This window comes from Enoplosus armatus, chromosome 1 (genome assembly GCF_043641665.1).
Source record: "Enoplosus armatus isolate fEnoArm2 chromosome 1, fEnoArm2.hap1, whole genome shotgun sequence".
Classification (NCBI taxonomy): domain Eukaryota; kingdom Metazoa; phylum Chordata; class Actinopteri; order Centrarchiformes; family Enoplosidae; genus Enoplosus; species Enoplosus armatus.
The window spans coordinates 6,705,199-6,731,820 of record NC_092180.1 but is presented as its reverse complement, the minus strand read 5'-3'; the positions used below and the strand labels follow the sequence as shown (position 1 = coordinate 6,731,820).

The 26,622-nt window shown below is 40.5% G+C and overlaps 1 protein-coding gene across 1 annotated transcript in view; it reads left to right on the top strand.

Annotated features, from left to right (window-relative positions):
• myo9aa (myosin IXAa) overlaps window positions 1–26,622 on the top strand; it is a 79,600-nt gene that overhangs the window by 5,234 nt on the left and 47,744 nt on the right. The window contains exon 2 of the mRNA XM_070909762.1: window positions 26,527–26,621. Coding sequence (XP_070765863.1) covers window positions 26,527–26,621 — 95 coding nt within the window. The remainder of the gene's footprint in view (window positions 1–26,526; window position 26,622) is intronic.

The following is a 26,622-nucleotide window of genomic DNA, read 5'->3' as shown; positions in this document are numbered from 1 at the left end:
ACATAAACATTTCCAGCCAGGAAAAGAGACTTGAATGCTCTCAATCATTACACTACACATTACAAAAAAAGCCACTCCATTTAATGCAAAAATCATCATCATCACTGCTGAGGTATGTAAATGTAAGGATTTGCTGTTTGTGCTTTTTTTATACTATTGTTATTTTGGAGTTTTGTGCTGGTGGTCAAACAAAAAAAGCACCTTGCGCTCTGGGAATTTTTCACTATTTTCTGATTTATTGTTTATATTTTATAGGCCAAACAATTAATTACTGCCCTACAATTAACACATAGCTCTCAATCTCTGCGGAGCTGGGTTTTTTTTTTGGGCTCTTTGTTTTGCTTGTATGACTTACAAATGTACTGTGTAGTGTAGTTCTGTCTTAGAAGTTCTCATCAAGCCTCGTAGGCATCTGTTTCCAGTTAAAAAGCTCTGACAGACCCCATCTGTACGCCAACTGCCTAGCACCAAACGGCAGACAGACAAACATCCAGCAGATAAACACCCAGATATCTTCTCACAAGTTGGTGGAGACCAAAACAGAGCTCAAAGGAGAGTCAATGATGGCCTTACGTTCATCATGTGAAGAGAGACTTCCCTGCTGGATGAAGTTGGCGTCTGTTTTGTTCAAACGTTTGTTTTATGTCTGTGTATATATCGGTTTGTTTTTCCGTTTCCCTACCCTGTGATGGCCAAAGATCTATCAATGCAACTTTAAAACATTTGTTTACAGAATTATGGAGTTTATCGTGAGGCAACAGGTCAGACACCACAAGCCCTCTTTCTAATTTTGTCCCATAGTTCTACAAATGTCGGGGTCTAAATGACTAATAGGTACAAAAAGTTTTGTAATTGGTCCAGTAGATCGCCTCAGCTGGCAGCCACAAAACGGGCTGCAATGGCCTCAACGTAATCCTTGCGGGCAACTGGAAAGTATGTTCGCTGCTTGTTTTTGCCACTGACAGGCTCAGATTATTATTCTTGGAGACTAACAACATCATGGAATTGAGCAGTACAGAGATAGACCTGTTTGTTAAAGATAACTTACCGACTCACGTTTTCACCGTCGTCTTCCTGCAACAACTCGCCTCTCGTGTGATTTCAGAGCGAGACTTCTCCTTGAGCGATACTTCTGTTTCTGGTTAAACAAAAAGGATCTCACTCTTTAACAAAAAGGTCAATCTCCCGTTTGCAGCTGCTGGCTGAGGTAATCTACTGGATACCAATTCCAAAACTTCCTGTACTTATTAGTCATTAAGACCCCAAAATACATAAAAATAGGGCCCAAGTTTAAAAATACAAGAATTACCCTTTAATGTGCAGTGTCTCTGGAGAAAATACTCCTACAAGTATTCATATTTTGTGCATGTTGAGGACCTGCAGAGCTCGTTGGCCGGTGAGCGCTGGAGCTCCTGTTGTGCTCCTGAGTGTTCCCGGCCAACAGAAACACTCCCAGTGCGAGTCGACCCAGGTCAGCAGTTTCACCTCTCAGCATCTCCTTCACTGCTGTCTCAATACACACAGAAACGCACACACACTCACACATTTAATACCATCTCCCCAGAGCCCTAACTAATACTGAGTAGGATTAGTGTGTATTACGGGATCTCCCCCAACTGGGCGGGGTCACGCGAGATTTACTGTGCCCTGAAAGTGTTGTTTTCCTCAGGCCGACGGGGAATGATCGAGCACCGTTCATGTGCGGCGTCCCTCGGTTGAGTGTAAAGTTACAGTGCTGTGTGTTTTATTGAGGTGAAACTAGGGGAAAGAGCGTAATACCGGCCAGTGTGAATGCTTACACAGTGGGCTCGGCCTATAGGCTGCATTCCCAGGTTGAGTAACATGCAAGTCTCAAGTGCCAGGTTATCTGTACTGCGCTGGACTCTAGTTGAAATAAGGACAAGAGCATAATGGAGTAAAAACACACAGTAGGAAGTTACACAAGCAGTCTACCACAGAATTGTTTGTGTTGCAACTTGAGGTTTGTATTTGAAATATAGAGTTACATTAGTTTTTGAGCAACGACTCTCCTCATCATGGTGTGAGGATTACGTAATATGAAGCCATATGTTAAGACTTGTTCGCTCAGGGTTGTCCCGCGTGATCGAGCGAAGGCTGTTCTGCCACGGACACTCGAGTCATGTTCAGAGAGCTCTATTATTAGAGAGAGTTATTATCTGTTTTATTCTGTTTTTAGTCTGTCGATTATCTTCCACTTGTTGTTTGAATTAACCTAGCCGATAGAGAGTCGAAGTCCATACCTCACTTCCTGTCTTGCATCTGTCAAACTGGCCGCTGTGAGTCAATGCAATCTCTAATTCAACATTTCTTTCATCGTTCTTTGTGAAAAAAATACAAATTTTCCTTGGGTTTACTTTCCATATCCAATTTCACATTCAAAGACAAATTGGCATCCATTTCAGTGCTTACTATTACTAAGTTTAAACCTTCAGTATGTAAACAAAGATTGCTTTGTGAGCACTCAGCACAAGTACTTACGTCATCATTGTGTATCCATAAAACCCCCCAACACTCTCATGTAACGTCGTTTTTCCACCCTTTTAGCTGAAATCTCTGTTGTCTAAAAATGTTAACCCACCCACCAAAGACGTTTAATGTCGGCTAATGAGAAATGCTGTTTGTTAAAGGCCACTTTTTTTCCTTCTTTAGTCTTTAGTTCTGATGAGATCATGCGTCTGTGCCGCCTTTGATTGTGTTTGAGTGTATAAAGTAATAAAGATAGATTACCAGAACTGCTAGGTGAGTTATGCTCCTTTCCTCATCCAGAGGATCATGTCCTTCCTCTCCTGTCTGTAAGTTAAAGGGTTTGATATTGTGGTCACACATGATTGACAAATTTTGTCATCTTTTTGTCATTTGCCGATATTGTAGATATTTAAATGAATTTAGAACACATTTCAAAGTTGTTTTTTTTAGTTGCTTGGCCTATCGCTGAAGCAGCTAGTATCAAAATGGGTGATGGCAACTCTGAAATGTACCTTGGTTCCAAAACGTTTTCTTTAATGTCCGTAAAACAAACATAAATCTGGTGGAGATGCATCATAAGGCACATAAGATATAAATGAATATATGATCATAAATAAATAAACGCAATGAATCAGTGTGGTCACACTCGAGACTTTTTCAGAAAGCTGTTTTCACACATTTGCATATATAATGTTTATCTTCTATATTGGGACTAGTGGGAGGACGGAGCAGCAAGACAGCATTGCCTTATATATATACACATGTGTATATATATGTATATATATGTATATATATGTATGTATATGTACTATATGTATATATATATGTGTGTGTGTATATTATAGCTGCAACTAACAATTATTTTCATTATTGATTAATCTTCCAATTATTTTCTGAATAAATCGATTCATTTCTTGGTCTATAAAACATCAGAAAACTGTGAAAATTCTCGACAGCCCAAGGTGTTTTTATGAAATAATATTCAATTTACTATAATGTAAGATCAAAAAAAGCAGCAAATTTCCACATTTGAGAAGCTGGAACCATCAAATGTTTGGCATATTTGCTTGAACGATGAATGAATAAATGAATTGATGAAATAAATAGTTTTCTTCCGAACAACTAATCAATTAATCGACTCGTTGTTGCAGCTCTAGATTTCATTTGCATACAAAAAGTGTCCTCTGCAATGGAACCATGTGGGACATTGCAGCAAAAATGAGCTTTGAATGTTCTGAAAGACACTAAAATGTTGAGTGAATTGATAAAAGCTTGTTTTCATCTTGTCAAAATGTATCATATGATAACTCACAAGCAACAGTGGCAGACTTTGTAACGCCAGTGTTACAACTGATGGCATTTTGCTCAGCTGAAAGATGAAGAATGGCAACAACTCCAGCTGTTACTTTTCACTGTTTATCTCTCCAACTCGGTGCCAAGCTCTTATTTTTCTGCGAAACTGTATACATGAAGGCTGGTACCACTGGCTGGGAAAGAGGAGTACGAACTGTTCCTGCTTTGTCAACTATCAAGCAGAGGGTAGTTTTGATACTTCTTCTCACTCCGGCTGCAACAGCTTGAGGTCAGAGGTCACAGAGAGATTTGGAGCAGCAACATCAGTCTCAAAGGGGCCAGAGTGATTTGTTTGACTTTAAGCACAGTGTAGTTTGTGTTGTGTTGCGGGTCAAAACAAAGCAAAAGTCGAGATAATCGCGACTTTAATTAAACTTTCCTCCTCTCGCTGTTTAAATGAGATTTGCGGAATTCTCACATGATGAAGGATTTGCAGTTTTTCTTCGTCATACGTCTTCGTAAACTGAATGTCTTTGGGTTTTAGACTTCTGGTCGCACAAAACAAGACTCATGAAGATGTCACATTTGGCACAGGTTAACTGAAAAAATAATCTGCCGATTAATCGCTTAAGAAAATAATCATTAGTCGCAGCCTTATATATCTGTGCAGATACATTTTATCAGCAGGTTTTTATGGCCAATCAAGTAAGATTTCTTCCTGGATCTTCGGCCTCGTCTGCTGCGTCTTGTGTCTCTCATCACACTTTTTGAGCCAACTAGTCAGTCGTCGGCAACAGATATCAGCAGCAGCCCGACAATGTGCCTGTTTGTGTCCCCTCACAGGCTCTCTCTTTATGCTGGGGTATGCCAGAGTTTGCAGGTGCCTTGTCAGCATCACACACACACACACACACACACACACACACACACACACACACACCACAGTCAGCACTTGCTGTCAGACTCGACCAGCTGCCCTACTGCCCTGACTACACCTGCACCAGTGTGTCACCTAGAAAGGAGATGGACAGAAAAGCCTTTATTCTGTGTGACGTGAAAGTCAGGGTGCCAAATCCCGTCACAGTGGAGCTGCTCTTTTAAGTTCCTCTGAAGCTCATCTGTGTTGTTGATGCCTTCAATTATGGCTTTATTTTGTTTGGATTTGATGTTTTCTAATGAAAAGTCGCACTAATGTATATTCAGTCGTGTAGAGCTGAAACAATTAGTTATTGAAATATTGAAATACTTGAAATATTTGCTGGTCTTCTTTGTCATCTGTGCTTGTAAATTGAATATGTTTGTGTTTTGGACAGATGGTTGGACTAAAGAAGATCCAATGTAAAGTTTGGCATTGGGACATTGTGATGACAGACATTTTTTGACCTACTTCATGGACCAAATGATTAATCGAATAATTGAGAAAAATAGCTGGCAGATGATTTGATAATGGAAATAATCGTCAGACATCAGTCTTTTTAATTCAGGAGACTTAGCTAAAAAAAAGGCCGAATTGAAATCTCTGTTTTGTGTCTCCTGCTTCTCTTAGATGACAAACACACACTCTCTGTCCTCCCTTCTGTTGCAGCTGGACAGATGTGGCCTTCCTCCCATCATCCTTCCTTAGAAACTCTCCTCTGGTTTTGTGAAGGAGCGGATGTTCAGGACTTGTTTTAAAAGCCCTTTGAGGGATGCTCAGTCATGTTCCTTCCCTCCCCTCTGCTCTCCTTCTGCAGGAGTGGCAACAACAGTAAACAGCCCACAAGGTCTTCTTTTGATGCTGTTTTGCTGAAAACGGTCTCAAATTCAAACATTTTCAAATTCAGTAAGAAAGCTGAAGGTTTGATGATTATAAAAACAGACTCTGAGACACCAACGGTTAAAATCTGAGACCACCTCTCGCCCTCCTTCAGCAGATTTTCCAGCCTCATGATTTTGAGTATCAATAAAGTCTGTTACATAAATGCTGAAAGCACACCCTCCACTCCTCACTTCAGTTACATAAATCCTCGCAGGTGACCTCTCTGCTGCGAGGTTCTTGTGTGTGTGTGTGTGGTTTGTGGTCATCTTGTGCTTCCCATATTGTCCAGATGTGGTAATAAAACCTAGTGTGAAAGGCGCACACATCTGGAAGGGAGCAGAAAACATGAGGGATGTCACCCCCGGAGCAAGTCGCTCATGGAAAGATCATCCCAGCCGGCCGCGTGCTGCACTGTGTGTTTTTCCGGTAGTTTGTCTTGGATTTGTTCTTGTTGAGGAAAGTCTGATTTAATTTTCTCTCTGAATGGCAGGTGGTCATCTCCTCTGGACATGAACGTTTTGGCAAAGATAAGATTTGACTTTTGTACCCCTGATACGTCATCACTGCAGGGAATTAAAGGCATTTATTGAGTGCCATTATCATCTTCCTTATTCTCTCTTCCTCTCTCCGTTGGCCTACAATACAACTACAATAGTGGTCTGTCTATCTCTGCTCGCCCATCCCAGTAAGAAGACAAGTGTCACTGCCACGCTAAGAATAAATCTTTGTGCTCTGGGAAAGTTGCCTGTGGTAGTGTGAATGACTCATTTACTGTCCAGAACAATGGCTCTGAAGAGGCGTCACGCTGCGTTTAGTAAGTGCGGAGATATGGTTCCCCTTCTATCATAAAGCTTTTAACAGACACCGTCTTCTGCTGAATAAATATTGACCTCAGTGACAGGATTATGTTTTACATACGGCGGCATCTCCCTTTGATGTTGGACTCTCTGTCCATATCACTCTTTTCTTTTCATAATCATGTTAGACTTTCTCAGGCTCTTTGGAGAACTTAACTTTGCATTTATAGGACAGTTAAAATCAAATAGAAAAGAAGGAGGACATGGAGAAATTTAAATTCAGAGGTCGGGTACAATGCCTGCACAACACACTGGCATAAAGTCCATGTGTCAGTTATTTTCTTTGCAAACTTTGTGGGTGTCTCACTGTGTTGGCGATTACATCCAAGTCAGTGACCGATGGAGACGATGTCGTATACACGAATACAAGTGGGTGACGTGACACACATCCCTGCCGACTGCAGCAGGCGCTAATCCAAGGAGGTTGCATGAAATCACTCAGCTTCACACTCTTCCACTGAAGGAAACGCATTCAACGTGTTTATTAAGCCTCAATGATACACAGACAAACGTAAAGATGACTGTGTTTGGTTACAAGAATACTTACCTCGACATACAAGTCAAACAGGGGGCAGCCCAGGTTTTTTGGATTAGATCATTAACCAGCTTATTCCAGCCAATGTCTGTATATTCGTCTTATTTAGGTTATTCGACTCTTTAAAAATGCATCTATGTGCCAGTTGAACACATCTGTGTGTAATGTAAGACAGAAGAGCTGAAGGGGACGGATTGGACAGAGTCCTGATGTTTGTGTCTCTCAGATCTAACTAATTGGATTGACCTCCTTCCTGCTCTGACCACGTGGCTTAGCTTTCGTGTATTGATTGTGCTAAGTCACTCCACTCACCTGGCTGCATTGTCTCGCCCTAGCGTAGCTCAGCGTTAGCCTAGCGCCGGCCAACTAATGCTTGACATGTGGCCTACATATGGACGTGTTGCTGATAAGACCACCTGTTCCGACTTTGCTCCAGCGTGGCTAGCTTTGTGGACGGAGCTTTACTGTTATGACCCGGGTGCTGGCTAATGACTGAGAGGTCACAGTACAACACACACACACACACACACACACACACACACACACACACACACACGCCCATATAGAGACTCATCTGTCAGCTGAAGTTTAACTCGAGCTTATATACCTGACTGGGCACATGTACAGTATTTGTCATAACAAGAGAGAGCTTTTTAGATTGTGAATGCTAAAGCTATAAGCTATTACACAGGTACCAGTCAGTATGATGAGTGGCAGTGTAAGTGTAGTTCTTTTAAAGGTGTTTTTAGGTAAGAACTAAATGTGTGTGTAAACCTGTAGGTGAAGGACAGAAGCATAAAATAACAAAATACGGTGAAAATATAAATAATACTACGCCGCAAATAAAAAATATATAAACCATCGCTGTTTTGTGATAGCCAGGTACTCCCTTATTTGGTGACTTTTTAAAGATTTCTGATAAACTGAAGATTAAATGCCAATAAAGGCCAATAAAACACTTTCTTTCTCCTGTAACAAAGTCTCAAATGACAACAAAATGTGACGATGTGAAAGAGGTCGCTCGAGGTGATGAACCTACAGAGAATTATAACCTGGATCTGCAGCTCTACTCGGCTTTACAGAGCTTTATAGTGAGTTTCAGCTCATTGTTTAGATGTACGTGTTTGGGGTCACTCTCACTGCTCTTATAGGGTTGTTTTCAACTGCAGCAGGAAGCTAAAAACCCACTGAACACTAACCTGCCCAGCACTAAACAGCAGGCGGACGCAGTTAGAGACTAACTGATGACCATGGTGGAGCATCATTTAGCAGCTAAAGAGACAGATATTTCCATTAGGAGTTCATAGAGACCTACAGAGCTAAAAGAGTGAATATTAGACTTATTGGATCAAGTGGACAGAAAATAAGCAATTTGTTGATGATATGTCAATCTTGTGTTCACAACTTGTTTCAACAAAAACAAAACACAACTCCGTCAGTGCTTTCTCCGTCTCCTCCTTCAGCCTCAACAGGTGTCGTTTTGTCCTCTCTGGTATTCCTCGATGAACATATAAATATTTCCAAGTGCACAAGCAGCTAAAACTCGAGCAGTGCTGACAGTGTCGGGTACACAGCTCGGATTTATTGATAGAAAGTTTCTAGATGTAGTGATGCTTGACGTCAAGCCAAGCCCTCAGAGTGAAGGCAGATATTTACAAACCTATCTAGACGAGTTAAATGGGAGCTGGCAGCCTCAAAGAAATTCATTTCAGAACTAGCTTGAATGTATTTGAATATGCAGTAAGAGCATATGGAAGATCAGAGATTGGGAATTTTACAGAACCTGATTCTTCCATCTGTCTAGTCTGCTCGTGGTTTTTAACCTGTTAACCTGCTGTAACCTTTCAGCTGTGTGAAAGAATTTCAATATCGCACATTTAAGTGTCGCTATTGTTTCTAATTTTCCTCTGAACTTCAGCAGAACCTGTTCTTCCATCCCAACATGTAGTCGATCCTTCTCGTTTTTCCTCACATCCTGTGCGCATTCAGCTCGCTGTGCTGATTTGAGAAAGTGGGGATGCTGAGGTCCAGCCCAGCAGTGACTGATCTGTAATAACAATTAGCAACAGCTTTGCACTGTTGGTGTAAGGAGACTGTTGAGCTTATAAGTGCTTGAAGAGAGCGAGGTTTATATTTCTGTGGCTGAGTAATCCTCTCTGTCCTGCAGCCATTTTTCAGACAGAGTTCATGTGAGGAGCTGTGATTTCTGTCTTTTTATTGTCAGTTAGTAAGGAAGTAACTTTCTGCGTTTTGTCAGTTTTCAGTGTTCAATATTGAGTTTCATCATTCTTAAGGACACTAGTGTTATGTTACAGCCTGTAACTGCAGTGTGAGAAAGGAAAACACATGTTTATTTACCCTTTTATGGCCCATTTCAAGAATCTGATGCACATACATTGGAGTAGGGCTGTAATTCTGTTCATCTTGATGAATTGATTAATCATTTAGAGCTGAAACCATTAGTGGATTCATCAGTCAGTCAATCTACAGAAAATAAATCGGCAAATATTTTGATAATTGATTAATCGTTTATTCTTAAAGCAAAAATACCCAACAAGTTTAAGCCTCTCAGTTGTGAGGATTGGCTCCTTTTCTTTGTTTAATGTGATCGTGAATTGAATATCTTTTGGGTTTTAAAATGTTTGTTGAACAAAACAAGACATTTGAAATCGTCACCTTTTAAATAATCTTTAATCTTATTAAAGTCACTGTCGAATAACGATACAGTCACATTACACGTCTATCCAATAAAATTGCCCCTTATGTCAAAGTCTCTAATATTCTAATTAATAGATATTGATGAAGTGATAACAAGTGATAAATATAGTGATGAAGAAAGCCACAATAATCACTTTCTCAAACACAGTGCATCAGTGTTTCTACTGGAACAAAGGTGAACTCTGACCTCTGAGTCCAGCGGAAACAGGAAGCACATGCTTGAATTTGTCCATCGTTCGGGGTTTAATAGAAGTAAATGGGAGACGGAGCAAATAATCGTAGGCTTGAAATGTAACGTGACTTTACCTGAGAACAAAGAAAAACAGCAAATATTTAGTGAGAACCTGGAACGAGGGAATATTTGTCATTTCCACTCGAAAAATGACAGTTGATTATCAGAACAGTTGCTGGTTGTTTATCTGTCGATCGATTCATCATTTCAGCTCGACATTCACTCTCAGAGTAAGAAAGAAACGTGCAATTTGCCGTGTGAGAAACACTATAGATATTTCAGATCTGGTCACAGCTCTCTCCTGACTTTCCCTTTGTCCGAACACTGAACTGGGACGTGACTCTATGTTTTCCAGGACATCGCGCCCCCTCCCCTCCCTCCTCCTCACTATTACATTCCATTTCACTGTATGGTGGCCAGATTTGGGAAGCTTCTTTCTGCGCCTCCTGCGTTTCCTCTCTCTCTGCTGATGTCTGGTCTGTTTTGGCTTCTCTCGCTCTACAGTGAGCGTCTCTCGTTTGGTTTAAGAGGAGTGTTGGGAGGAGATTTTACTCATTTTCTCTGTGGCTGTATGGAATTACAGCAAATCGTGCACATTGGAAATGATGAAATATAGTGTTACACTGAGTGTTTTGCGTTTGGTTTCTTAGTCTCCACACAGACGTTGACGCTCACAGAGTGACAATATAGATACAGATAATCGCATGCACACAGTCAGAATGCAAAGAGTTGGATTACAGTTTCCTCTACTAGCCCAGAAAGCTGTCACCACTCCATAGATCCACCCTGTGATCCCTCATGGCACACCTCCACACGCAAAACACACAACTATGTGAGTGTGCAGTACAAAGCGTAGGAGGTTTTATACGGGGATGCCTTTGCTTTGTAACCTACAATTGTCCTGAGTTATCTCGTTCAACCCATCCTCTGCTGCACTCATGATTGTGTTTGTGCTCAGCTGTGCATTTCACTTTTCCTGTTTTGGAAGCAGGATAATAAACTTCATTAATGTTTTTGTCACACACTTGGTTGACATGAGGAACGATATATCAGACACACTTTGTCGTGGAAAACAGTAAAGAGGTGATAAAATCTAGAAAATGGCATCATTTATTCAATAGGATCATGCTGTTCCTACTGAAGTTAACGTGCGCTAACTTTTTACATTTGGCTGCAAGTAATCAGTATTGGAAACTTTTTCATAGTTGATACTTTTACTCAAGTACTGTACTTAAGTACAATTTTGAGGTACTTGTACTTCACTTGAGTATTTCCAATTCATGCTTTTACTGCATTTTAGAGGAAGAGAGGGTACCTTTTACTCCACTACATTTATTTGACAGCTGTAATTACTTTACAAAAAAAACATATATGAAGTTTATAAATACAATGTATTGTTAAAACATTAAACCTAATGTATACTTGAATATATTTAGCTGATGATACTTCAGTACTTTTACTTAAGTAGGTAGCATTTTGTATGAAGGACTTTGACTTGTAGTGGAGTATTTTTCATTGTTGTATCGTGCATTTACTTAAGTCAAGGATCTGAGTACTTCTTCTAAGAGGGGGGCGATATTGCCTCTGAAGCTGCAGCAGGTTATCCAAGCAACTTGCTGGCACTGAGAAATTGCATATTGACACAGGCTTCTGGAGTGAGTGGGATTAGTGTTTGCTCTAAAAGATAGGCCTGTTTTCCTAATGGCTGAGCACATTTACTTAGCGCTTGTCAAACACATCCTATACAGGGAGGCAAATTGACTCCGGTCACTCACCCCTCCGTCATCATCAACGCACAGCGCTGACTGGAAGGCCCCCGAATCTGCTCCAATTCTGACAATCTCTGTACATCTCTCTGGTTTTAACAAAGTGCCTTTCGTTAAGTGGGATTAAGTACGATTTAGCGCTTGAGTATTTATTCTTGAGACTTTACATGTTAATTTAACTACATTTCAGAGAGAAATAAATCACTGTTCACTCCACAACTCTTGTTAATAGCAGTATTTAATAGTTACTTGGGAAATGAGGTTTTGAGTACAAACATGTACAGTAATAATACCACACAATAAAAATTCAGTGTTGGAATTTAAACTAGCTAGAAGCATATAGAGTAGTGAGACAGCTACACCATTAAAACCCTTTGTAATGGATCAATAATATCATTTTGAATGTGAGTTTTCCAGAATTGGTCCTTTTACTTTTGATATTTAAGTGCATTTTTTTATACTGCTCATATAGTTCTGCTTCCATGTCGTTTTAAGGGTTTTATTATGTTACTTCCTCTTTTACTTGAGTAAAGGCTTGGACTGTTTTCATCACTAATGTGCAGGCTTGTGTTCCTTTTTGTGTCTTTGTTTAAGGGCTGAAACTAATGATTATTTTCAATATTAATTACATCAATTGTTAAGTCTCAGAATGTCAGAAAATAATGAAAAATTGCTCTGTGCCTAAGCTGACGTCTTCAGACTACTTGTTTTGTTCAACCACTGGTCCAAAATTCAAAAGTATAAGGATAGAAAACAGAGAAAAGCAGCAAATCCTCACATTTGTGAAGCTGGAACCAGGAAAATATTGTTGATAAATGACTTGACATTCTTTTTTAGTTTTGCTGTCAGAGTTGTTGATTTAACACTGTGCTTTTGGAGGCTGTAGTTTGTGGTGGTATTGTATTAAAAGCATTATATTGTAGGGAAGTGTATTAACTGGAAACTTAACTGTATGTTGACGTCTTTTCCTGAAAGATCCGCTACTGCCCCAGTGGTTTTGGACTGGAGATGAAATGCTGAGTCCCACTTCAGCCCACAGCAGGGCTGGAGCCAGTCCCTCACACCTCTTATGGACAGTCCTCCGCACTGCTGTGTACATTAGGATCTAAATCCTATTTCCTAGGTTTGCATTTCATCTAGAAATCAAACACGGTGACCAGTAAAAAGCACTGGAGTGTGACTGACTCACTCTGATGCAATTCATCCTCTTCCTGAAGTCCGTGGCTGTACTTGGACCTGAACATCATCCACACCCAGCCGTTAAAATAAACATTTTGAGTGACGAGGGCATGCATGTGAGAGAGTGGCATGTAAAGGGATTTTCCTTTGGAAGCTATTACATCATCCGAGTGCGGAGGCTTGTAAATGTTGGTGCTCGCCAGTAAATATAATCTCCCCTCCCTTGTTTTTATTTTACTTTTACTTTTTTCTGTGTGAAATCGCAACACAATTGTCATATTTTACGTGAAAGCACATCCTTTTCTTCTTTGTTGGTGCGTCCTGTAGAGATTAATTATTTACTCCATCGTCAGAAAATTAATTGGCAACAATTTTGACAGTTGCTTACGATATTTTTGAAGCAAAAATGCAAATAATTATCTGGTTCTCTTTCAAAAGAGCTGTGTGTGTGTGTGTGTGTGTGTTATGAATGAAAGACAGCTGTTCCCCTCAGATGCTTGACCAGCTGCCTCTGTGACCCTCAGCAACACAGCATTAACACTTTCTGAGTGGATTCATGTTGTAGATGGACCTTATTCATGATGAAGCCGATGATGTGACCAAATATGTGAATATTTCCCTGCTAATATTTCCCAATTAACAAGCAGTCAAACATTGTAGTTACCAGTTAATGTGCACTTATTCTTCAGTGTCTTGATGAGAAGGGCTTTTGGCGAGGCCACACCCATGTCTGCAGTGCTGCATTGTGCTGGCAGAGATTCAAGCTGAGGGCTCAGACTCTGTGTGTGTGTGTGTGTGTGTGTGTGTGTGTGTGTGTGTGTGTGTGTGACTATTGGTTTGCATGCTGAAGAGCGTGCATGTGGATCAATACGAGTGACGCTGGCCTGGTGTCCCAGTCGCACACTGTTTGTCGGCTCAGGTTAGCTTCTGGTTTGTTGTTTGTGTGGGTTTCATTGATGCCAGCTGGAGAAAGTGTGTGTGTGTTTGTGTGTGTGTAGGAACTGCAGCTAACTTCTGACAGCTGACGAGTGCAGACGGTGAAAACACTGAACACTTTTGTCACAGAAATGTTTTCAGGATCAGGTTCAGTCGTGGGTGTGTTGTGATTCATGTGCTATCACATTATCTACCAAGGGCTGCTAGTCTATCTACTATCTATCAGTTTACTGACTGTCGTTTAAAATGTGCCCTGTTATTCATTGTGTTGTCTATAAAATGTCAGAGTATAGTAGTGACGAGTGAAAATGCCGTTATAATCTCCAGGCGTCTTGTACTATCGTGCACAACAAAGAAAAGCTCATAAAATTATTTGATTATTAAAATAGTATCAAAATAGGATGTTTAGAAATACAATCCAAGGTGGATTCAAATATCTTGTTTTGTCCGACCGACAGTTTAAAAGCCAAATATATTCAGTTTCTGTTGTAAAAGATGAAATAAACCAGCAAAAATTCACATTTGAGAAGCTGGAAGCCGTTAACTTTGGGCATTTTTTGCTTAAACAAATCGTTGCCAATTCATTTTCTGTTGAGCAATTAATCAAATAACCGCTTCAGCTCTGGTTACTGGTTGCGAGTGCGTTTTCTGTTGTGAATTTGTATCATCGTCTCCCCGCAGACTCTTTATGTGGCTCATTACTGTAGTGGGTGCAGTGGTCTCTCTGATATTTGACTCAACAATCAGGTCTTGTTTCTCTATATGTTGGTGGAGTGACTCACAGCACTGAGCTGAGCCTGTGGGCTGAGTGGAAGGAATGACAGCGTTTCATGACAATCAAACATCAGCTCCTCCCACTGTTTTGGTTAAAAAAAACAAAACAAACCCCAAACTGCAGTAAGCTGCTCTAATGAAGACTGACAGTGAAGACATTTTGTACGTACTCAGTCACATATGTGGTCAAAACTGAACCATCAGTCTGCATCTCGTTAATCCATCTGATCCTAATAAGACTGGACAGGTTGGGCTGGTCTGGATGCACTGCGGTTATCACTGAATATGACCGGAGGATTTAGGTTCCTCTCAAGTTATTTTTTTTGTCTCACCATGACTAAGTTCATATATAAACTAACTGTGGGAGATGAGCTTTGTGTATTCATGTTTTATTGAGTTTTAACAGTTACTGATACTGGAGGACTCAACATTATGGTAATACTGCAACGCAGATCCAAGCTTTTTTTGTGTTCTTCATGCCTGTGTTTGGGTGCATATTTAGCACATCACTTTGTATTATCGTTGACGCGTTTGGGAAGCGCTTTTCCGCGGATTCCCGACTACATCCACGGATAAGTATAAGTACGTATAATTTCCCCCTCGGGGATCAAGAAAGTATGAAGATGACCTGTGAATCTCAGGTACAGATAGTGGGAGCTGCGCTGTCTTGACACCAGGACCAAACACGCAGTATAATATGACCTCAGTTGTTATCAAACCTTTAACAGGCGGTACAGATACAAGTATATACATACATAATCCCCACTCTGAGATTAAGGGAATCGTCTTTCCCGCCTCCATAGAGTCATTTCTTTCACTCTACTATTTTATCTCACAGACTTCACCTTCAACTTCACATCTTCTTCAGTGACGGGTGAATGGAAACATTACGTTTTTTTCTGACTCAACTCCGCCTCCAGGTTCTGATAGCGTCAGTCATAATCTGACCTCCTTTGTCACATAAGGTGGGCTGGCTACGATTGGTACATCTCTTAGGCTCATGCGTATTGTAAAGTTAAAAAAGGTTCACAATGAAAACAAAAGTTTATGTTCCTATATTCATTTAGATTTCATCAAAAACAAGACTTATAAAATGAATAAATGCTCAGTGGTATTGAATTAGTAATCAAACGCGCTTGAAAAATGAAACATGTCAAGTTTGTTTGTCTAAAAAAGGCACAAATACCAGATATTGATGAAAGTTAATATTCACAAAGTATTAGGGATCTGTTCTGTTCCTACCTAATATTTATTTTATTTATATTTCATAGATAAAAGGAATGCTGGGAATTTCTCAATATACTTCCTCATTGTTTTGCGTCTTGACTTTAAAATATGATCTGACCACATTTTAAACATGACCACCTTCCTCTTTCCATATCAACAAAGCACATAGCTTGCTGTCCAAAGCATCTTGAGGATACAGTCACACTATACTATATACATATACATATATATAATATTCCCCGCAGTGGGAAATGCACTTGCACACGTGAACCGTAATCTATATTTCTTTCTTTCTGCCCCCCCCCCTCATTTTTTCATCCCTCTCAGTGCCTCTCGTTTCCCTCCTTCATTACCACGAGGAAACACAGCGCTATTGTTTACCCCAGGATGTCCCCGTAAAGTTGACGCTGAAACAAGAAGCTCCCTGGTCCCGTTTGCTCTGCCACGCTTAGTGCTCCTTTTTAGATCTAGAGCGTCTTTAGACCACATTAACGTATTTCTCTCTCTTTAGAGGCTGAGCACTCTTATGCAACGCCGGGTCAAAAGTTCAGTTGAGGAAAAGTTATTTTCTTTGAAATTGTCACATGGCAGAAAGAGCAGGAATAATGAGGTGAATGACTGAAGAACAGAGCAGACACTGTGTGCCAGTGCGAGAAATGACATTGCGTCAAAGGCATCTTGACAATGTTTGAAATAAATCCTGTAAGGCAGCTGTTCTTCACAGAAAAGGACGAGGCCTCGGCTACAAATAGTCGCCCCGCAGAGCAAAGGTTCAGTCTTCTAGTTACACTGAAGGAGAAGAATGTGGTTTACCTTCTTGGAATAATGCAGAAAGGCAGACCTGCTGTCATAATGTTATGATTTTAGGATTTTCTTCAATGTAATGGCCCAAAATAGTTGATCCTTTTTGGTCCGCATGTGCAGTAACTGCAGTCTCACCTGGACCTTATCTTTCTAAATAATGGCTATTTTTTCAATATATATATATATTTATATTTTTGACTTTTTATTAAAAAAATAAATCTTAATTGTTTACCATCAGTTTTATTTTTCAAGAAATTCTTATAATGTGATCTCATCAGTGTTATACATTACAAATCAATAGAAAAAAACAGGTTGGAAATCAATATTATCATTTCAAATGAAATGTGGGAGGAAACATTTGAAACCAGACATAACAAAAAAGCCCAACACGGAAAGAATTTGAATGGAAGGTCAAAACTCCCTTTCGTTTGTCAAAATACAGTATAATGATTCATCTGACTTGTATTGGAGGGCCTGTGGCTCGTGGAGGACTTAAAACCATAAAATCAGGGACTGCCCAAAACTCTACAATATTAGCAAAATGTTTAAAAAGAGGTTGATTTGATTTGAGGTATTAATTTGACTCCATATGGTTGGTTTATGTCCTGAAGGAGATCGCAGCAAAGCTCCAGTGTACAACAGAGATATTTATGGGGACCGCTGCACGGGTTATATATAGTTGTCAGTTAATTAGGTACACCTAGCTAAAACTAATACAGTCTAATACAGCAGTCGTGCTATACATCCAAACTTTCTGTAGTTTCTGGTGCTGTTGAACTGTATTGCATCATGACAGGTGTTTCTGTTATTTTGTCCAACCCGTTTATATCAATAAGGGTCGACTAAATGACAGAAACACCTCTCTGAGTAATGCAGCTTTATCTCCATAGAGTGTTAACACAAACATGTGCAGTATGTAGTACCTTTTACTTCCTGAGTTTAGCTCCTTGGGATCCTGAGCTCCTGGGACTGGGAGAGGCCCAGTGTGAGCCTTCATTTCCCATTTCAGTTTCCAGTTGTGTTGAAATGTCACCTCCCTGCTTGTGGCCACATGCTGAGTCTAGTCGTCACATCTCTAATTTTAGCTGTTTTACAGAGCACACACACACACACACACACACACACACACACACACCACACAAAACACGACTATTTGATTCTCTCTCAGTATATCTGTATACTTGTATTAGATCTGTGTGTCAGTGTCTTATACCTCTGCTCTTGTCAAGACAGGCCTTAGTGTGCGTGTGGTGTGCGTAGTGGGTGCTGCGTGTGTGCTGGCCGGGGAAAGTCGTGACTATGGAACTTAAAAACAAAGAGACTAACCTTCAATTTAGCAAGAGCACTCATATCTCCCCACTCCAGCTGCATACTAATCCAGATCGAGTCATATCAACACCGTTTCCTCCCACAGAGTGAGTTGCTCTTACTGTTTTTTTCCTTACACATGTGATAGTTATAATATTTTCGTATCTCCTTCTGGCATTGCCTTTTGTTATCATAGAAATGTACCCATAAACTTTGCGAACATTGCTTGCAGCAGATGATAAACATTTACCTGCTGTACAAGCGACAGGTGTGAATCTTAAAACACCTTATCATCACGAAAGGTGAATTTAACTTCAATCAGGAAAATTTGGATTCAAGAACAATTATAATTTTGGAACCTTACGTCAGTTCAGTGACGATTATCCAAACTGAGTATTAATATTTAATCGTATACAACTCCTTCTTCTCCTACATGTGAGTTAGTAGCTGCAGCCTTTTAAAGCAGGTTAAAACCTTTGATTAAAGTTTTGTTAGAATCTATAACCAGACTGCACAAAACAACACAAGCCTCACCCCTTTCTTGTACAGTGACTGTGCAAAACGTGCTGCTATTACAAATAAGTTCTTTAGCGATTGCTGTCACTTTTTCAATTGTATGGTAGCATCGATATGTTGAAAATTGTGTCAAACGTATGAAGTCCACTGTTCTGTTCTGCTCATACTCGGTCTCACAGCTCTTCCTGTTTAGCTTTGGTGAAGTGGACGTTTCTTTATGTTCGCGTTCTTGGTTGTTCTGTTCTCTGTCCCTGTTGAACAGTCCACCACAGAGATATTTTAATCTCGATTTCAAGTATTTGACCCTCTAACCGCGGCTGTAATGAGTTGTGGTTACTAATAAAAAGATTTCAGTTTCTTCTTGTCGTGAAACAGAACAGATGCCATTACCGCTAACATTTGCTGGTGTTTGTTTGTCCGCTGGTATCTGTGACGTGTGAGAGAAAGTGATGGAGAGAGAGAGAGAGTGGAGAAGAAACGCAAATAAATCAGGGATCAGAGGGAGCCACGTCTTCATTGCAGATAGGGAATGACTGGGCAGCTTCCTGTGCTGACTCACTCCTGAAGACAACAAGTAAACATGCTGCCACTCACAAACACAGGGAGTCCTTTAGCCAATCAGCAGCATTTTCTCAAGCTTTCTCTCATAATGACGAAGAAGGTGGATCGGGTCTGACCTTAGTGCACAGTTTAGGCTGATTTGTGTGATGATGCAACAGTCCTCTTATCTTTATGTTTTTTTTATTCTATTGAACTCATGTTTCATTTGATGTTTCCAGTTCAATCAGTGTTTCACTGCGGGTTGAGAACATTTTCCTTCCCCTGGGCTCATGAATTCTTTGCAAAATCCAACACTTAACTCAAACAACAAATAAGTCTTGAGTCTGTGTTCCTGGAAAGTGCTTTCTTCTGTGTTTCCGACTTTTTGGATGTACAGAATTGTCTCTGGTACTCAACGGTAATTACTGCTAATGTTAACATCTTCTCTTTAGGCTAATTTAGGCAAAGATTTATCTTGACTTATTCTATACCTTTCAGATCATTATCAGTAAGCATTCATTCAGATATGCACATCCTACGGTATATTGTTCTCATCGCTCTCTCCCCACAATTTCCTGGTTAATACAGTCCCACTTTTCAAACACAGCACAATGATGAAGAGCTTCTTAAACGGCCCGAGGATAAGAAAACTGTCTTCTGTCAGGATTCATACACAGGTCTGCGGTTTATGGAATAGCATGGGAAATGAATCTGCTAATTTCAAGGTTTTTGGAAGTTTGAGATTTGTTTCTGTCTGAGGGGCCTTTGTAACTCAGGAATGTGGCTTTTTCCACTCATCTTCTGTAATTCGGAGAGGTTTATGTTATATGAGAAATGTCTCTGATAGCTGAGGATGTCTCTGATAGCTGAGGAGTCCTGGAGATCCGTGATTATTTTTCTATTACGCCTTGCTTTCATCTCCATCCCTGTGACTAATGTTCACTTCCTTCTGACTAACTCAGGAGGACTTTCTGATTGAGCCAAATACTTTAGTCAACCATTGCACTGATCAAAAGGCCACTGCTTTTTCTAATTAGGTTTTTCTTGTTTTCTTTCTCATTGTTCTCCCTCTTTCTCTCTGTCACACACGTACTTGTCAGCTGTAGTCCAGTGATTCCCAAACTCTTTTAGGGAATCGTTTGACTTTTTGGGAAATGTGCTTAGTCACTTTCTGGTGGAGAGTTAGATGAGAAGATCGATACCTCTCTCATATCTGTCAGGGGGGAACAGCTTGCCTGGCTCTGTTCTGAGGAATCATAATCTGCCTTGTAACAAGATCCTTTTCACGTCATAACTAGATATTTTAAGTGGTTTTATGTGTTTTTAGGACATATTTGCTCATTATTATACCATACCAAATAATTCAATTTCTACAAGAAACTTTTCCTGTTATAACACATCACTTTATCTTGTTATATGACAAAACCTTCCCTTAACATATCTCATTAAAGAGTTTATTTTTTGAGAAATGTCATCTTTGATACAAGTACAGTAACCTTACATTACATTCTTACATTAGTATGCACACGCAGACGTATTCAGTATGAATAGATGTGACTACAGTTTAAGCCGAACTTGAAGCTGAAATTCTCTTGGACGCAACGGTTGAGAAAACCCCCAAACAAACAAGCGCTGAGGTTTATGGCCGTTCTTTCGAGCCTCTTGTCAGAGTTGCACAGCTTGTCACGCTTGATGTCTATATTGCTAATTTCACTGGACCATCAGATCGGCTCCCAGGGGTGTTTGAGAATGAGAATTATGGAAGACAGCTTTTCTGACCATCGTTAACAAAAAGCTTGATCTTTTAAACCGAGCTTACAACCAAACATTGGTACCTTTTTTTTTTAATGGCTGAGTCAGGTTTCCCTGTGTCACTTGGTGGTTCACAGTGTTTTGCATGAACCCTCTTTGCAAACATTTGCCTTGAAATAAAAGCACTGACATGATTTGTGTCTCTTAACTGTAAACAGAGAAACTTTCCTCAATCCACAGTGTTTAGTTACCCATTGTGGTTTCTTAAGTTTGTAGAGTTGGATGTATTTAAAATCTTTATTAAGATAAAAGATCAGCAATTCGAATGTGGAAAACGTTTATACAGTCGTGCCTCTTAAGTCTGTTAAGTTACTGTACATTAATATTTTTGCAGTTTCCTTTAGAGCAGGACACTGTCAGCCGGCAGAGGTTTAGCCGACCAACTAACCCACAGTTCACTGTGAAATTAATCAGGACGAACATATTGGACATGATCCAGTATGGGAAAGGAAATGTCCTGTACTGTTAAAAAAGGTTGTCATTACATTTATCATTATGAAGTAAAAGTGGTGATTTATCTAATGTAGTTTTTAGCCATGCTGGTGACTCTGTGGATATCAGTCTGCTGGTCAACCACCTTGGTCCAGACTGAAATATCAATCCAATATCCAATCATCCAATATATACCAATTGGATGGATTGCCATGATATTTTCTACAAACATTAATGGTCTCCAGAAGATGAATTCCACTGACTTTGGTTTATTTTAACTTATCTACTTTGTTTTTTAACAAAATACTTCCTAAACCTCCTAATGAGATTCACATCAGCATCACATCTACTTATTGTTTATTACTAAGCTAGCATGCTAAAATGCTAAACTAAGATAGTGAACATGGTGAACATTATACCTGCTGAACATCAGCATGTTAGCATTGTCATTGCTGAGGTTAGCATTTAGCTCAACAGCTGTGGCTAAATACAGCCTCACAGAGCCGCTAGCATGACTGTAGATGCTTATTAGTCTTGTTAGGACATATTGTTTATTTTCTGCTCAAAGTGGGAAAAAAAACAAGCTCACATATGTTCATTGCTGCTATTCCATGTTGGAGAAAAGCCTCTTGAATGTTTTACGCTGACAGTTAAACCTGTTCACATCCTACCTCAAACACATTTTAGAGCACTGTTTTGATAGAAGCAGCCGCTGCCAGAACCCACATCCCACCGCGCTCTCACTGAGCTGGGAACCATGACTGCTGATCCCCCCCCCCTCCTGTGATTAAACAACCACAGTGACCACAGTCCACGCTGGCCAGCATGACTCTGGATGTGAGATTACAAGGGGCATGGCTACGAATTAGCCTCTGGAGAACGTTATCTGCCCACACGCGCTGTGACATAATGATGATACACGTTGGGGGGGGGGGGGGGTCACTCGCTCCTTCACTCTATTGTTGACATCCTGTCCATGAATGTGGTGGATGACTCAGTCTGGCAGTAAGCTCGGAGAAGGATATGAATCTACAAAGGTTAAATGAGCAATGCCTCTTTTGAGTTGCTATTGAATCACACAGATGCTCCGTAGCTACTGTCAGAGAAGGAATGCTAAAAATTTGGTGACACTTTCCTAAATCACTTTGCAGTCAGTGAGTCAGAAGAATGCAGTCTCTGTAGCTCACGGCCCATTTCACTTAAGTAACTTTGAAATTCAGACAAAGCATTTCTCTGTGTAGTTTGAGGCCACGCTGTCACATGACCTCTAAACACAACCCAGCATGGAAATTCATTTGTAATCCCGAAGCAATTAATGACTTACTAAAAGATAATCCCTTTGTGAGTTAAATCAAGCAGTCTTTTGTCTGTGCTCTCTATCTGAGCGCGTAGCGTGACCTCTCCATCCGTTTGAATCACTCCCAACTCCCTGCAGACTCGATCCAGTACAACAGTCTGTTTTCCTGTTTTCACTCTCCTCTCCTCTCCTCAAGATGCTACTAATGAAGTCATCCTCACATGATTAGAGAGCATGTGTCTCTGCTCCACACTGCATGAGTCAGAGCAGACAAAGACCTAATTACCTCACTACAGACAGAAGCATTAATAGAATCTGGACTGATTGCCTCTGTGTGAGGCAGCGCTGGAAGTCTAATTGATTTCCTAGAAGAGAAACGTCCGTTTTAGATTGCAGTTTTCCTGTTAAGAGAGCTATGACCCTGTGTATCATGTATTCCTCATGCAAACATTTTTTTTTTTTTTGGCAAAACTAGTGATTTATTGGTCTGATATGCTAAATATTAACAGATAGACTGTTTAATGAGGCCTTGTGCAAAAGATCAGGTCCCGATTATTCTATGTCGTCACAGAATTGGAACTTGGCAACTTCTGCAGTTGTTCAACTCAATCAAAAATACATATACATACACTGTATATACACGTTTGTGTTGAGGAGGAAAACTGCCACGTTAAACAGGATTACAGATAGGTGTGTGGCTGATCTTTAGTATATTTATCGTCACAATGATCAATAAGTTACCGGCTCTGATAGGTCGACTGCACAGCACACGCACAACACCTTAACAGCAAGTATTGAGGATTGAGAGTGCGTGAAAACAAGTAGGCAAGCGAGAAGAGAAGTCAAAGCAGATGAAGCTAAAAGTAATAAGGATCTATGGATAAATGCAAATTTGACATCTTAAATTCCAGGATTACTGAGATGTTGTCATAGACAATGTCACATGACTCATAGTTGGAAAACTTCCAAGGCTTAGATCAGCATGCAAATCATCTCTATAAAAGATTAACGACTGCGTTAGAAGATATCAGGTTCTTTGATTAAAGGTCGAAGGTACGTGTCTGTATACATAAAAACTTTGGGAGAGAAGTTAACTCCCAAGGTGCATTTCAGCTAGAAACATCCAATCACCGAGCTGAAAGTTCCGTTACAGAAAGCTAAAGGTGACTGGAAACACTTCTGCAGATTAAGTCAGTTCTGTTTTAAATTCTGTGGTCGACTTGGGATGAATTCATTGACTATGCCGTCATGTTTTGTTCCCGACTGCACCGACAAAGTGTTTGTCCGCCTGTGCTCCTCTGAACAACTTTGACCGAGCCCGTAGGCAGACACATTACACCCAGAACACACTGGCACCGTCTCAAGTCTGTCATTGGTCTGCTTTTGGCTCAGTCTGTGGTCTGAAGCCAAGAATAATGTTGTTGACCTGCTGGAGTGACTGAAGTGGTGCGAATCACGTCTGTACAAACAGTTTGAGCTCTTGGTGTCCCTTTGAGTTTTTGTTACAATTCGAATGGGGGAAAAAAACTCTTCCACTGTTAGAAGTTCATTTGTGTTTTATGTTTCAGTCTTCCCATTTCACCTCAACCTGTTCTGTCTACTAGAACTTCAGTTGGTGACTTAGATTTCCCAGAATAACTTTTGACAGCTCCCATGGAGAAGGGGCAAGAACAAATTTGCATTGTTGTGGGTTGTTTGCACAGGTGGCGAGAGCAAGAGTGCAGGAAAATAATTTTTGCAGTTGAGAACAAATTACTGAAAGCACAACTTTTCTTGTGGCTGCTTTGCATTCGGGTCTGATTAGTGAAAAGATGTCTTCTGCAACACAATTGTCACTTACTGTTTGATGTTTTTGTCTCTTGACGACACGTTACAATAGATTTCTCTGTTGCTCTTCCTGCTTCTGATGTTGTTATGAAAGTGTGACAGATGTTACTGGCAATATCTTTTCTTATTCTTAGAAATTGAAATGTTGGATTTTTGACTGACAGCTGGCTTATTTCAGTTTATTTAGCACCTATTTACATGTTGTGTATACATGTGTATCTTATGTAGATTAGGCTTTTCTTGTCCCCTCCAGAGGTCAGTTATGACATACTGTGTGATCCTTTCTGTGGCGAGATTTGTGTTTTATTGCCGTTGATATGGAGCTAGCCAAGTTTAGAAAGAATACAAACGGTCGGCTGTAAAAATGTCTTCTTGAACCATGCATCTTTTTTACACAGACCAGGTGGACGAATATGCAGCGCCTGAACATAAATCAGCTCTCAGTATTTTAGTTGTTCCACATCCTGCTTCCTGCTGGCCCACAACACAACATGTTGAATGTCAAGCCATTTAATAAAAAACACTGAAAGGTCCAATATCTGACTTGTCTGACCCGAGTTCCTTACCGTGTCTGCGAGCAGATTGTTGTTATGGTTTTTATTGGCTGTCCATACAGGAAGTTCTTCCCAACTTAGGGATGCTGACTGATGGTAGTCTGTCCTCGTCTGACCTGTAGTTCCTGAACCAGGCAGGTTAGCCAGTTCAGAGACGGGTGGAGTGGCGAACAGAATACCAGCTCCTCTGGAATATCGAATGCATCTGGCATCGCATTTTAAAACTCACATTTCTGGATGTGAAATTGTATCGTCACTGTTCCTCATTTTGACCTTGTGTGCTCCTTCTTTATCCAGACAGCAGAGCTGAATATGTTTTTCCACAGTGTCTGCCCATTTTAATGATTTGTTCAGCTCGGTGAGTCATAAATGAAGGGCGAGTTCATTGCTGTGATCCAGTTGTTTGAGCCTGGTTCTGCCAGGAGTAGAGAGGCCAAGGGGTTCTGGGTTCTCCTCCGTCCTGATTCCCAAAAGCATCTTAATGGTATGATGATCTTTGCCTTGAGACTTACAATGGGACAGAGATCATTGAAACCTTAAGATGCTTTTGGGAAACGAAGCGCTGGTCAGATTCAGAGTTTAAGTTACTTACTTACTTTCTACTTTGTCCTGATTTATTTTCCTATAGGGCTGCATTATAACCACATGGGTCTTTTAACTTTTGCAAATGACTACACTAAGTGCCTTGTACATTACCCTATGTATTTTTGGATCTGACAACAACTGTCATTGACTCACTTGAAAGGAAAAAAAAAAAACACTTGCCATGGCTTGTTACTCTGACTTGTTGTTTGCGGCTGGAAAAGAGAACCGTTTTCTTTCTTCTGTTTTGCATTGCAGCCATGTATCTGTGAAACCATGACCGCCGTGATGGTTTTTGAAATTCAATTGAAATTCAGTTTAGGCTGCAAATTTGTACATTAACCCTATAATGTTGCCTATTAGCTTGGCATTAGCCTTCTCCTAGCGTGCTTGTATGTTAGTAAGTGGCGTTGATGAAGGGTGGGGTCAGAGAGGGGTGTTTTCCCATTCCACAGATGCAGGGCTTGGGGAAGCTCTAAGTGATTCACTGAGGAATTTGTTTACTTGTGGCGGAGCTACAAATAACTGCAGGGTTTATATATGGGGCGAAAAACTACTTCCCCTCCAGGCAGCCATACAACATAAACAGAGCCGCGAGGGGAAATACTGGGCCGTCTTATTAAAGCACAACCACTACACATGTTCCACAAGGCCACATGGATCCCATTACTCACTGAGGAGGGACCTTTTTTTTTTTTTCCATCAGGCCTGCTCACCCTCATCCTCACTCTGGCAATTTGTCCAACTCTGACTTGAATAGATCCTAAAACCATGTTATTAATCTGTCTCCGACTGACGCTGTTTGAAATTATGTAAGAGGAAAAGCTTGCTCCGCGGCGTCCAGGCTGACAGCGTTTCAAGACAATGTTTGGCACCAGGCCAAAGTCTCTGTGTGCATTACCCACCAGCAAATTATCCCCACCTAAAACTTGACCTCAAACGTCTGCCGCTAACCTGTGTGTAAGATGTGTAATATGTGGCCTCTTCCTATTTATTTTTCCCAGCGTGTATTTGCTTTCATCTCACCACGTCTTCCTCTCTTTCCCCTTCAGGCATTTGGGAACGCAAAGACAGCCCACAATAACAACTCAAGTCGCTTTGGCAAATTCATTCAGGTGAACTACCAGGAGAGCGGCACTGTGAGAGGG